The following is a 15,226-nucleotide window of genomic DNA, read 5'->3' as shown; positions in this document are numbered from 1 at the left end:
ATTACTTTCAATGAATGCGTTATCAATAGTCTACCAAAATCCTCTTTATAAAGAAATCAAACTGTAACATGCTGGAAGATATTCCTCTGCCCAGTAGCCCTTGATTAAAATTAGTGTATTCCTTCGTACATCTTTTATATGTGGTTGCCAAAATGGCATTCAAGTATCTATGTGATTAACTAATCAAATTATTGTTTAGTTGGTAAAAACAATGTCAAATTCGAGTAATATAAAACCCTTAATCCTAATTGATAGTAGTTCAGTTTAATGATTGAAATAGTTATATATTTTGCGCCATGAGTACGGTATTAGAATTAGTTTCTTGTAGTTATATATAAAGTGTGGTCTAACTTTAAAGATAGGCGTAAGATCATTCGTGTATTTTTATTGCATTTTAGCCTTGATCTTAGTAACTCAAAGGATTTCATATACTACATCAATGCATTTACCCACACATTCAGCTACTGTAAAACTCAATACATTATCATATTTTTTCTATTCTCACGCTTATCATAACTTCAAAATATTTTTGTTTTGATCATAGCCAGTTCACTTTTGTGTATTATAGTTTGTTTAGCTTTTTTTTTTTTGTGATTCACTGCCAATATTTCTCGATGTTTGTACACGTATTAGGTTTCGTGCATTCCTTACACGAATATGTTTAATGGCTGACACTTCAAAGAACGTTGCTTTATCGTGTGAATTGTTTGGTAAGAAGGTTCGTCTGTACTGGCATCCCCTTGGTTTTAATCAGTAATCCTTACAGTCACTTGTGCAGCCACCTATTATCATTAATAACAATTATCGTGGCGGAGAATATGAGGATGACATGAGTTATCTCCTAATGCTAATTGAAAATGCTATTGTCTCCGTCAGCAACATATAGACACTGATTGCTAATCCTGAGAAAGCTACAGAGAATCCTATCAGTGCAAAAATACATATCTACAGGTCCTTGAAGACCAAACTCTCAAGGAACTTTACCACCAAAGAACGGAAAAACTATGTTGAACCTTGGATACAAGGTAATGGGTATACTTTATTTACACCCAGCAGTCATGTTTCCGAGAACTATGGGCTTAACATTGCCAGAAGGCTCTGGTAGTATGGTCCCAAAGCCTGAGCAGTCGATAAAACAATGTTCATAGTTCATGAGTAGAGCCTGACTTTCGCATCAGAAACCAGCCACGGGAACGAGGTAGTTTTCTACAGCTAGGGAGTCCCTTCTCCGCCTGAAACGGCTGTAATCCCCCCCAACAGCAATTTTTTGTCCTTCACAACAACTCTTGAAATTACATCTCTCAAGCCCCATGAAAGTGTTTCTCCTTTGGTATACATTCCAGGACATTAAAGAATCTGTTTTATCCCCAACGAGGTTAAATTGCTTGTGAGACAAATGGCACAATTAGTGGTTGAGTAAAACCTAATATGCCCTTGCAAAGATATCCTAGAAGCTCCCCTTAGAACATAAGCCTATTGTTAGCCTCACTTGCTACTCCCTTAGTTCTGTACCATTCATCACTTGTGGGTAATGGTCGAATTGAGAACAACGCAAAGAATGAGCTCCCACTGGTACTCCATCTGCCACTTCATGACTTCAAGACACGTCTCGTGATTTACAATTAAATTAAACACAGCACAGCCTGTTGGGATTACTATATTTTTTTTTTATTCTCTCTTCAAATCCTTGGCAGTTACCACCCCTTGTCACCCTGTGTTGATGCTCCCAATCAAGCTGCCAAAAGTACCAAATTTCTATTCGTTTCATACAACCTAATCCCCAAAGAAATTCTCTATCCTTCTCTTGTGGTGGAGCGTATTTTAAATAAAAGATCATTGAGAATATTTTACACTCTAACACATGTTATTGGTGATTCTCTTAAGTTCTAAATTTCTCTCCTCTCCTTGTCACAATTACTGCTCTACCCTTTGTATACCTTTACCAATAAACAGCCCACTAAGCTAAGGCAATGTTCTCCTTAATTATTACCAGTAGGAATTTCCTGTAAATCTCAATTCTTATTAGTAAAAGATCCAATAATGATGCTTTCCAACTTATGAGATAAAGGAAGCTGCCATCTTATTTGGACATGCCAACATCTTTGAATAACGAGCAGCAATGACCGTGACCTGGGGAACTACAATCCAAACAAACCTTCAGCAGGAAGTCAAATGTTTAGGGTATAAATAAGGACTTCCTTGACTTATGCTTCCTCCCAATATTTAACGTAGCTTTTTCTGCCTTTTTAAAAGGATGAGAGAGAGAGAGAGAGAGAGAGAGAGAGAGAGAGAGAGAGAGAGAGAGAGAGAGAGAGAGAGATAATATACATCCGATTAGGTTACTTTATATTTCAATATAAAGTATTTATTCAATTCTTATAAAGATATATTCAATTCTTATAAAGATAAAAAAAAACTCAATAAAAACCTAATAAATATGTTTTCATGATAAAAAATAATCCACCTACTTATGGTAGTAATAAATGTTCTTGGCCCTTTTTAATAGCTTAAAATTATTTCCTTATATCTGTAAGTTACCTGCAGCATCTTTTACAGGAAAGCATCGAACTCTCGTCATATAAGAAGGAGAGTACACCACCCTTGACATCATTAGAAGATCGCTGGATTTATCAAGAATTTAGCGTCTATGCCAGTACCATTACGTGTAATGACACTCCTAGCCTGATCAACGAGCCATCCACCAGCCAAGCTTTAAATAGGAAAAATTTAAAGCGCCCAGCAGGTTGGAGTGCCACATTTTGTCTTTTCTGTTTCATTAATAATAGTGCTATAGCCTCTGTATTATGGCCCGCCACTGTCTTACGTTAGAGTTCTCGTGCTTGAGGAGACACCTAGGCACACTATATTCCAGCTGTTTCCTTATCTTCTTGCATCACTGGGCTATTTTACTGGTTGGAGCCCTTCAGCTTATAGCACCATGCTTTTTCAACAAGTGTTATAGGTTAGCTAATAATAATAATAATAATAATAATAATAATAATAATCCTTACTCTGAATTATTTGGCTCCTTTTTTTATTAACACTACTCTAATGTTTATGTGGATCCCCTTACTACTCCTATACAAAGAAACACATTTCGCTTAATACAGGTAGGTTGAACTAGAAAAAAGAGCAGTTCAAATAAGTTCGAAGATACATAGGTTACTTGAATATTCAGAATCTGAAAATACCAATAATTTGGTGTTTATTAGTTAAGATTTTAATCCCCTAATCAGATATAGACATAGAATACATTTGCATAAATTTTGTTCCTAAATGTTCCACTAAATTGTGTGTTATCTAAGGGTATCAAGTGTTGGTTTTATATTGCTGTCAGTGTGTTTCTATGCAATTAAGATAGATTAATTTCTCTTTAAGATTTGGATAGATTGCTGTTCCTAAAATATATTGGATTTTGTCATGTAAAAACTTGAAGCATGGCGTTTCTTGAAAAGAAAAAAAACTAGTGCACATGTTAATTATCATACCATCAATACGTAATAACTTTCCCGTTTTTCCGAATTGATATTTAGAAAACCTAGAGTATTTTACGTCAGACGTAATACACAGGTATTATTATCAATATTATTAATACTTGCTAAGCTACAATCGTAGTTGGAAAAGCATGATGCTATAAGCCCAAGGGCTCCTACTGGGAAAATAGTCCAGTGAGGAAAGGAATTGCTCTTAAGAAATACCACCCTTAGCGTTAAGTTAGACACCTCCTCAAAGGAAATTAAACGAGCAATATAAACTCCTGCCTTATATAGCTTAACTTTTCCAACTTGTTGTCCTACTGCGTTAAATGAAATGAGTCAACCAATTAATATTGATTTTTTTTTCTATCTGGCAATGAGTATAGAGGTATCCTGCTGTTATAAAGATCTTACCCATAAAAGGGAGAGCTTGATTCATACCTTTACGCTTCTCGGATGATTTAGATGAAATATATATACAGTATATATATATGTATATGCAGTGTATATATATATATATATATATATATGTATATATATATATACACAGTATATACATATATGTATATATGTGTTTGTATATTATATGTATATATATATATATATATATTATATTCATATATATATATATATATATATATTTATATTCGTATATATATATATATATATGTATGTATGTATGTATATATATATATATATATATACAGTTTATACATATGTATATATACATATATATATATATATATATGTGTGTGTGTGTGTGTGTGTGTCTGTGTATGTGTGTGTGCATAGCTAGATGGATAGATAGATTGGTAGATAGATAGATACTATACTGTCTTTGTGCGAGATGTCTTAGAAAAGACATTAAGAATAGGCGCAAAGTTGTGGGATAAGATGATATTTCATGAATTAAATTTGGAATGATTTGATTATTTAAAGCAATTAAGAAACATTTTGCCATGGGAATCCGAGAATTTATATGTATTTTGCAGGTTATTAGCATATATACATATTGAACTTCAGTGACTTTTGCTGTTTACGAATACATAGACCTTTCTCTCTCTCTCTCTCTCTCTCTCTCTCTCTCTCTCTTTCTCTCTCTCTGTATACACACTTATAGATATATATATATATATATATATATGTATATATATATATATATATATATGTGTGTGTGTGTATATATATATATATATATATCAAGGTCAATAGATAAGTAGATAGATGTGGTTATGTTTAGGTTATATATTTGACCAACAACAATTCCCTACTCTTGCAATACATTAGCATTCCATTGCGTTTGTTGCATTTCTTTTTTTCTGTTAATATTTCGATAACAGACGAAATCGCTTCGTGTGTCTCACCTGTTACTTTAACCTGTTGAACCTAGGATGTTATCGCCTCTCTTATTCTCCTTTCGATTATTTCTCCTCATTTCATATTTTTCTTTATTACGTCACTATTTGTACTTGCTTTTCACACGAGCTATGTTCCTGAGCCTATTCATTATCATGATGATCATTTTTACCTTTCAAGAATATGTGATTTTGTTTCTACCATATCCTTATTATCATTTCAAAATTCGTGTTCAAGTGCTCTGAAATTGAAAATCTTTCTTTGAACTCATATAGTAAAGTTAACTATGCAGCATATTCAAATTGATTATTTAGAAGAAAATTTATAATAATTGATTAATTATAGTTTCATCGGTATCAAACTCCCAAACTGTATCAAGCTCAATCTAAATATATTAGTAATAATGATTCAAATGATTATTTCCTAACGTCATAAGTATGGAATAAGCATCAGATTACTTTTAATATCTTTTTATTCAAGACCCATATAATATATAGAGGTTTCCAATTCCAGAATTTGTATTTTGTAGTTACATAAGATTCCGTTTTTAGCCCGTTTCCATTTAAGAGAAGATTCAACTTTATGATTATTATGCCCAATTTAAAGATCTCTATAAACTTCATGCCTTCACAATTGAGTATCAATAAATTCCATATTTTATGACATTTGCTATAAATTATTGTCGATTCAATAAACCTGTTTATATCTTTCTTTTCTAATAATCAAATACATTTACATAGATACGTATTAAAAGTTAATCTGAAGAGAGAGAGAGAGAGAGAGAGAGAGAGAGAGAGAGAGAGAGAGAGAGAGATAACATAAGAGTTTTCGTAGTACGAAATAACATTTACGAAGGTCATCGTATCCTTGAGAGTCCAGGATACTTAACTGCGCATATCCTACGGTCTCCCAGATCGATGGTCATGGCTCCTGGCAGGCTACACGAATACGAGTATACCTACATGATAGTCAGTTTCTTTCACTCACTTTGTAAGCATTGTGGTGCGCAGTTCCTTCTTGCCTTGATTAATAATGCGTTAAATCACCAACTTAAGTGTTTTTCATAAATATCCGTCGATGTACTCAGCTTGGAAAGATATTTGTACAATAGTTATTTTTTTTTTTAATATACTTTTAACCATCCTGTTGAAAAGTGACGATTTGAGATAACAACTTCTCTTTTGTTTAATTAGATAGCAAGAACATACCGTAGAATTAATTATTTTGGAACAGAATGTGCTGTATTTGTAACGACACTCCAGTTTCATCAGATAAATACAGTATTTAAAGCACAATGAGCAGGCATAGTACTGCGTACCGCCTCAGAGTCGGACGTCATCTTCTGTCAGTTAAGTGTTCTTTAACATAGCATTATGATCATCCAATTAATCACATATAAAGTGGTTTTGATTTATGGGCCCGTGGCCCGCACCTTCAGTGCAGGCCGTTCAAATAATACCTACCTAAATACCATTTGTGTATTGTCTTTCTTGAATCTTTGACCATGTACTCGGGAATGATTGCTTCTATTAATAATCTAAAAAACAAAAAAAGGCAAGTTAAGGAATTTTAAGATTTCAATGTATTTTTGGAATAGGCTTTACTCAAATAGTCTAACTTTTAATCAGGCATATACTATAGTAGAGAGAGAGAGAGAGAGAGAGAGAGAGAGAGAGAGAGAGAGGGAGAGGGAGAGGGAGAGGGAGAGGGAGAGAGAGAGAGAGAGAGAGGGGGAGAGGGAGAGGGAGAGAGAGAGAGAGAGAGAGAGAGAGAGAGAGAGAGTTTTCGTGTTCAAATGTTCCTAAAGTTTATTTCAACATCTTAGGAAGATTAAAACCATTTTCTACTGACCTATGCCCCCCCCCCAAAAAAAAAAAACACCTGTGTACCCATTGAATTCCCATTAATGAAATGAATTTCCAGCTCATCCTATTTTTACCTTTCAGGACTGGGAAAAAGCAAAAGCACTGAACAATACGATGACTCGGCCGATGTGCATTACGCGGGAAATAAACCCAAGTCGAAACGAAGTGCTTATTCCGGTTCACTGTTGTCCTCCTTTTTGAGTTCAAAAAGCTCTGAGGTGAGTGAACGATTGCATATTTAAAAGTTACTCATTAACATGAGCTGTAGGATGCAGAGAAGGTAATTTTTATCCTTAGGCTCCATTTGATCATTCTCGATATCAGGTCATGTGTACGAATATATATATATATATATATATATATATATATATATTATATAAATATATGTATATATGTATTTGTATAATCCATATATGTAAAAATAGATAGATAGGTAGTGGCGTTGCGACCGTTATAGATTTGGTATCAACAACATTATGGCAAAAACAATCTCTTAAAGCATTGGTGTATTTTTTTTTACATTATTGTAAAGACGAATGACTGAATGAGTCTCCGGTAACTTTTCACTTCACTAGCTATTTTAGCTATCAATAATCCCAAAGGTATTTCTTAATACTTTTGTGTATTGTACAGTAGCTGATAATCCAGTAAATTCTCCCATTACAGAGATCCATTATTGCTATCGTCTACACCAGAACTTCCCAACCTTTCTGTTGCTTTTTACCCTTTGGAAATTTTATAAATTCTTGTGTATCCCTTAAAATTACGTATGGAAGAGAGAAACAATGTAATTTATATTGTGATATAATCCAAGTATTGTATCTCGGTAATCTCTCAGTGGTATATTTTTACTCTTCAGGGGGTAAACCTAAAGAATAAAAAGTACCACTGCTCTACACTCTTTCCTTAAACCCTTCATCATCCACAGGATAACCAAAGCCTTCCATCCGTCGAAGGGAAAACCGTGCCCCCTTTCGCCACCCTAGAGGACCGCTGGGTGTACCATGGACTCAACCTCCTGGCCGACGTCCCCACGGCGACCATTAGCCCGAGAATAGCTGGAAGAACTAAATATGGTAATTATTGACTCCAAAGGGAGATCCCTGAGGGCTAATCACAATCATGGCGATCATCGCGAGGCCGGGGTTGGATCATGATTATCACGTTACGTGATATAGTTACCAAGAGTAGAAGGATAAGATTGGAAAGTAATGTTAAGCTGCGATCAATATCTGGATTTACTTCGAACTATAAGTCTTTGTAATTTGTCCCTCGTGCACTGGTGTTCAGGGCATGACAGACATACAATAAGCACGATTAGTTTTTTTTTTATGCGTGCAAATATTTATTACTAGGTATTTAATGTCTAATCAAGCCACAATCACACATTCACCTACAGTATGTCTCCAAGTGGTATATATAATTCCCCCAAAAGAAACATCTTAAAAACTATTTCATCGAACTTTTTCCTAACGTTCTCCAGCAGATTAATTGTTTTTACACCATAAACACTTTGAAAATGTTCATATCTAATCTCTTGGCATGTGTGAGTATGAATAGCATTAATAGTGTGAACGAAGTTGCATTTGATTTTTTTTTTTTTCACTAAAATATAACTTGTATATCAGAGAGTAACATTTTTTTAAAGTCCCTGGTGACTTTTAATTGCCATGACGTCGATTCTGAACCATTTTCTTACCTTAACTCCTTCCTTCCTTTAGGCGATGAATACGTCATCAGAAACGTAGGGAAAGCCATCCTCTACGTCGTAACTACTCCGAAGGACGCGCCCATCTTGGGAGGCCGGAGCCGTGACGGACAAAAATTAACTTTTGGAGTGGCCACCCACTCATTCATGCCCTCTTTCGACATTCACATCTGCGAGAACTGGCCCATCTTCAGCGGGATTCCCACTGTTGTAGGTCCCTTTGGTATATTAATTGAAGTATAGTTAAAGCTGCTGGATGGTGATAGGTTTTGATATTAGTTGATGTGTTCTGTGAAAACAAAATAACCAAAGTGATAGATGATTTATAGAGGCAATGATGGAAGAAAGGAAAAATTTAGTTCTCTTTATATGAGAAGTCGCGTTATCTGAAGAGGCCTATAAACCAAAAATTATTTTTCAAGTTCTCTTTTTAAACTTCGAAGAAACAGTCATTAAAGGAAATCGATATATTGAAATAGTTAAATAGTATACTGTACAAAATTTACACCTTACTTTTCCCTTCACAATAAGGCAAAAAAAAAGAAATTTTTTTTTTTTTTTTTCTCATAGGAAGGAGAGGTTAAACTTGGTCCCGACATGAAACTTGGCGCCTTTTCGGGAGACATCGACAGTGACTTCCGTGTAAAATCTACAGTTGGAGAAGGCATTTGTAACATCAAGTGTCTTGATATGGGCTGCTGCTCGTGCTACGACAGGTCATACCAGGTACTACTTACTGGATTAAATTGCACTTACTATTAAAGGAAAACATAATAATCACATTTGAATGGTTGGTAATGGTAAAACAGACGAAACTTCTTTTGTTTGCTGAGCTGATAGTATATAGAATAACTGCTGTCATGTAACCGACGTTTAGTTTCCTCTTGGTACGGGTAGAAGAGAAGTCTTCAGCTATGGTAATCTCTTCATCTAAGAGATGAACGCTCCAAAATCAAACCATTGTTATGAAGTCTTGGGTAGTGCCATAGCCTTTGCACTGTGGTCTTTTACTGTTTTGAGTTAGAGTTTTCTTGATTGAAAGTACACTCAGGCACATTATTGTACCTGTTTCCTTATTCCATTTTCTCATTGGGTTATTTCCCTGTTGGAACTCTAAACTTTATAGCATCCAGCTGTTCAAAATAAGGTTGTTACTTAGCTAATAATAATAATAATAATAATAATAATAATAATAATAATAAAAATACTACTACTACTACTACTACTACTACTACTACTACTACTACTACTACTAATAATAATAATAATAATAATAATAATAATAATAATAATAATAATAATAATGATCATAGTAATAGTGCACTTAGCCTTTAATAATACACAGTATACTGCCTTCTTAGAAACAAAATATTCAATGGAGATTGATAGAAATAGGTTGCAAATGACTAACTGTTACATGCGAATCCGATCGCCATAATCTGCTTTAATTCCACATTTGGTTTTTATGGTGGCCGGACAGTTGCGTCCCAGACATTTGCGTACCGGACATTTGCGTCCCGGACATTTGCGTACCTGGACGTTTGCGTCCCCGGACATTTGCGTACCTGGACATTTGCGTACTGGGACAATTGTGTCCCTGGACATTTGTGTACCTGGACATATAAGTATCCGAAATATTTTGAATTTACCGTATTTTAAAATCTCTCTCTCTCTCTCTCTCTCTCTCTCTCTCTCTCTCTCTCTCTCTCTCAGTTACACCTTACCTTTATTCTAAACAAGCAATAATAAGCTTAAAGATAGTTACCATATATAAAAAACATATATATAAACCCAAGAATTGTTTGGTATAGAAATTCACTCATTAATACCTTGAGTAGCTTTAAACAAGCTGAAAGGTAGTTTACCAGAAATAAAACATAAATATTTTCTAAAGCAGGAGAAAAATAAGCTAGCAATTCTAGTTCTTGCCAGCAGTGTGTAACAAAAACATCTATTGGTATTAGGATTTTATATATTTTGAAATTCGGAACCTATGGCTAAGTTCCGGAAATCTAACACTGGTGGAAAAATATTTGTGGACAATGAAAATTACAGTTACCACTATCATAAGAAAAACTCTGATGAAACAAAAACATACAGGAGGTGTCTAGTGCGATCTTGCAAAGAAAGAATTCATACAGTGACCTACCTAGTTACGACATGCCATAATGAGCATAGTCATGGCTCCTCAGCTGCAGAAGGCAAAGCACAAGAAGCTATGTCCCAGTTGAAAAATACTTCAGTGTTAACGTATAAACCATCAAGAAGTCTTATCGGAGAAACGATCGCTAATGAAGATGAGTATTCCATTTCAAAACTGCCAGTTTTTTCATCACGGGGAAGAAATATACGTCGATGGAGACAAAAGGCACATAATGTACCCCCAATCCCACGGCAAATAAATAATTTTGAGATTCCGGAATCCTACTTTTTTTTTTCTTGACTGGGGGAAAGTTCCTTGCGTTTGATTCTGGCATGATTTACCTCAAGAATTTATCGAGTATTTTGAGATGACGTATATTGGCCAAGTAAGACTGCGAAGAGGAATAGGGATGGAACCAATTTTTGCTATAGCTTCATGGAGTGTTCGAGAAAGTGTTATTAACCAGTTGCCAATGTCTATTAATAGTTTTGAGAGATTGCATAATGCTTTTCAATATTCGGTATCCTGTCAACACTCCTCTATCTAGAAGTTAACTGAAATATTGAAAAAGGAGGAGGCCATTGCCCCAAAGTAAAAAAGCGACTTTCAACGAAGAGTTCTTCCACGACAAAAAAATATAACTGCTAATAAGAGAATCCTGGCAATCTTGGATACATATTCTCCTGAAGACAAGATAAATTTCTTAAGAGGGATAGCTCACAATATCCATACATTTGGAATTATTTGTTTAACCTATAATTTCATTTTTTTTAATCTTTTGATTACTATTACTTAAAAAAAAAATAAAATTGCAATTCCACTATTGGAAAAATATTCTCCTGAAAACAAGAATAATTTCTTAAAATGTATATTCATACATTCTGAATTATTTGTTAAACTTTTAATAGCCCTCTTAAACAAAAATATAATTACAATTCCATCAAATTTATTTGAAAATAATCTAGGTACACAAATGTCCAGGGACACAGATGTCCGGGTACGCAAATGTCCAGGTACGCAATTGTCCGGGACGCAAATGTCCGGTACGCAAATGTCCGGGACGCAAATGTCCTAAAACCGGTTTTTATTACTGTCTTTAATGTTTCCGTATTATTATTATTATTATTATTATTATTATTATTATTATTATTATTATTATTATTATTATTATTATTATTATTATTATTATTATTACATCTGGTTTATTACATTTAAGCACCACGTGTGTGTGTATACATATATACATATATATATATATATATATATATATGTATATATATATATATATATATATGTATGTATATATACATATACATATATATATATATATATATATATATATACATATATATATACATATACATATACATATATATATATATATATATATATATATCATCTTGTCTGATAAAAAAACGATGTAAGCATTACACTGAGAATGGTGCAAGCATCTTGGCCATTAATGCTTGAACGGTATCGTGAATAATAAACACCTTGAGTAAAATTATAAGATTATTCTCTCTCTCTCTCTCTCTCTCTCTCTCTCTCTCTCTCTCTCTCTCTCTCTGTATATATATATATATATATATATATACAGTATGTACTCTGGATATGTGTGTGCTTGTTTATACTGACATTTTTATCCCCAATACGTGCTGACGAAAAGTAGCCCTCTCAACTTGCAATGATGATCTGCGTATGACTAACATTAAATATAATCATAATTCTTCTGATTAAATGCATAAGAATGCTCAATTGAATGATAGCCTACCGATTTTGAGGATAAACAGCTATGACACCAGTAAACTAAGGGATCTATTTAGATATTGGCATATAAATACATAGGTGTTAGAAGGTATACCAGCTTATTAATTGCTTTAATATTTCATCTGAGAATATTAAGAGGATTGTTGATTTTCCCTTTTTTTGTGAATTGGACAGCCTGCTATTGTATAATTCGTGTTCGCATCTCCAAATAGATGATTAAAAGACCTTATATACCACGACAATTAAACTTATAGACAATGTGGGCTCGCCTGTAGAACTTCCGTATCCGATCACATTCAAACAGGACAAACGCTTTTCTTTGTTTTACCAGGTGGTAGTAACGTCAACGCCAAAGGACTTAGGAGGCATTGTATACAGTGATAGCAAACTCTTCATCACTTTCCCGACATCCCTCGATATCCCAGGGCGAGCTATGGTGTTGGCGTGTTCCATCATTATAGTAAGTATCTCACGATAAAACTATCAATTTTCTCTCGCAGGCCCTACCTTCCTCAAGATTTGGATTCTTCGTTAATTGATTTTTCTTACTTTACTGTAATTGCAATTTATTCCTAAAACATTTAATTGTTTATGTTGTTGAGTATCTCGTAGATGTCAAGAATAGTTATTGATCTTTGTCATGTTTTCCCAGCAATACCAGATAGAAGAAGCAGTGTCTGGGGTGTACCCAAATGGCGAATAACTGGACAGAGATTGGATGCTGACAATGGTGTTTTATAAAAGGATCATAGGAGGTTAGTTCGAGATTCTAGTAAATTAAAAAGTACTTATTAATGGTTATATCTTTTACCCACTTTCAGTTATATTTATTAGAAAATTAAATATTTGAAAAACTTTACACTTTCTTCTATGAGATCAATAATTTGGAGATCAAGTTGAATAGGCTTGTTCAACGTGTTACTTTCAAGAGGTAGAAATTAACACTAGGTAAGATTACAGGTACTATTTATTGAAAAAAATGTTAATCATGTAATTGTAAAAGGAGACCTCTGGTAGTTTAAATTGCTACGTGATTGCATTGTACTATTTGGTACAAACCAATCCCTAAACATAAACAGCCATAAACACCCGTTGAGATACTACCGCTAGAGAGTTATGGGGTACTTTGACTGGCCAGACAGTACTACATTTGATACTTCTTTCTGGTTACGGTTCATTTTCCCTTTACCTACACATACACCGAATAGTCTGGCATATTCTTTACATATTCCCCTCTGTCCTCATACATCTGACAACACTGAAATTACCAAATAATTCTTCTTCACCCAAGGGGTTACTGCACTATCATTGTTCAGTGGCCACTTTCTTCTAGGTAAGGGTAGAAGAGATTCTTTAGCTATGGTAAGCAGCTCTTCTAGGAGAATGACACTCCAAAGTCAAAGGGTAGAGCCATAGCCTCTGTACCATGGTTTTCCACTGTCTTGGGTTAGAGTTCTCTTGCTTAAGGGTACACTCAGGCACACCATCCTATCTTATTTCTCTTCCCCTTGTTTTGTTGATGTTTTTATAGTTTATATGGGAGATATTTATTTTAATGTTGTTACTGTTCATAAAGTATTTTATTTTTCTTTGTTTCCTTTCCTCACTGGGCTATTTTCCCTGTTGGAGCCCTTGGGCTTATAGCATCCTGCTTTTCCAAATAGAATTGTAGCTTATCAAGTAATAATAATAATAATAATAATAATAATAATAATAATAATAATAATTTTGTCCTCAGAAACTGAAATCCGGTTTTCTACTCTTAACTTCCCTGTCAACTAAAGGAGTGATGATTGTCATTCAGTTCATCATTTTTTTTTAAAAGTTAGTTTTGGTTATTTGATTTATATGCTTTTTGATATTTCATGATTTATTTCCTTTATGATTTAGGTTTTAAGAACTTTGCAATTGCAAATTCTGTTTTAGGTTTTGTTAGGTTTCTGTATCTCTCAATAAGATTCCTACCTATGACTTCTATCTCATAATTGTTTTTTGAAAACTCTAAACGTATTTTTGTTTCGTTGGGGCCTCAACTATGAACAATTACTGAGAAAATTAGGTAGGTAAGAAACAAAATGTTTCTTGTAAGCGTTGTTTCAGAATCAGGTAATCATTCTCGCTCTAAAGTTCTAGAAAAGTGGTAAAACGAAATAATGGTGATTCTTTTCGTATGCCAACATTGATCATGTTCTAGCTATTCGTTAGGTAAATACTAAATATTCCAAGTGTATGTGGTAAAGTGCATGAAATTTGTAGGTACATTACAATCTCTCATCGATATTCACTCTATCTGGATTTTTTTTTCACTATTAACTATTTCCAGATCAAGAAAGTCATCTCACTGCATTGCTTAAACATTGCAGATTCCATCCACCATAAACCCGTACCTTATATCTAATCACAAGCCATAGTCCGCGATGTGCTATAGCATCTCAACCTTTTTCACAGAAAAAGAATAAAGCTTTACATCACTGGTGCCATCTGAACCCTACAGCCGATATCCAACAAACATACGTTGACTGAGTGCTCCCCAGCTAGTTTTTTTATGTATATATGCATTCATCTTTGTGTGTCCTTCTCTTTACCTTGGGATATACGTTCTGTTTTATGGGTAGAAACAGTATATCAATTATTCTAACCATTGTTCTTCAGCCTGGTTAAGGCTTTTCGAAACTTTACCCAGACCTTGGTCTCTGTGTCATCCTGGCCACAACAGTTTGGCACATGGTTAATGAAGTTACCTGAACGACTGGCCAATGATAACAAGGGTTGCATACAAGTTGAAACATTTGAAAATGGAATGCAGTTCGTGTCATTACCTAGATATTTTGTCTTAATGATAAAAAAAGTCTGGCCTAGTGTGAAGATGAACACAATGGCGACTTTATCTTAATTGCTTGCAAATAAGCAC

General features: G+C 34.2%; 1 protein-coding gene across 1 annotated transcript in view; it reads left to right on the top strand.

Annotated features, from left to right (window-relative positions):
- The window catches only part of LOC137629276 (uncharacterized), a 28,159-nt gene extending 15,083 nt beyond the window's left edge, over positions 1–13,076 (top strand). Inside the window, exons 5-11 of the mRNA XM_068360537.1 lie at positions 2,557–2,743; positions 6,779–6,915; positions 7,626–7,773; positions 8,419–8,615; positions 8,976–9,131; positions 12,647–12,775; positions 12,968–13,076. Of these exons, the coding sequence (XP_068216638.1) occupies positions 2,557–2,743; positions 6,779–6,915; positions 7,626–7,773; positions 8,419–8,615; positions 8,976–9,131; positions 12,647–12,775; positions 12,968–13,018 (1,005 nt within the window). The 3' untranslated portion in view covers positions 13,019–13,076. The remainder of the gene's footprint in view (positions 1–2,556; positions 2,744–6,778; positions 6,916–7,625; positions 7,774–8,418; positions 8,616–8,975; positions 9,132–12,646; positions 12,776–12,967) is intronic.
- Positions 13,077–15,226: the final 2,150 nt, after the last annotated feature.

Source organism: Palaemon carinicauda, chromosome 37, assembly GCF_036898095.1.
Source record: "Palaemon carinicauda isolate YSFRI2023 chromosome 37, ASM3689809v2, whole genome shotgun sequence".
NCBI classification, from domain to species: Eukaryota; Metazoa; Arthropoda; class Malacostraca; order Decapoda; family Palaemonidae; genus Palaemon; species Palaemon carinicauda.
The sequence above is the reverse complement of the archived record's forward strand: the minus strand, read 5'-3'. Positions and strand labels throughout refer to the sequence as shown.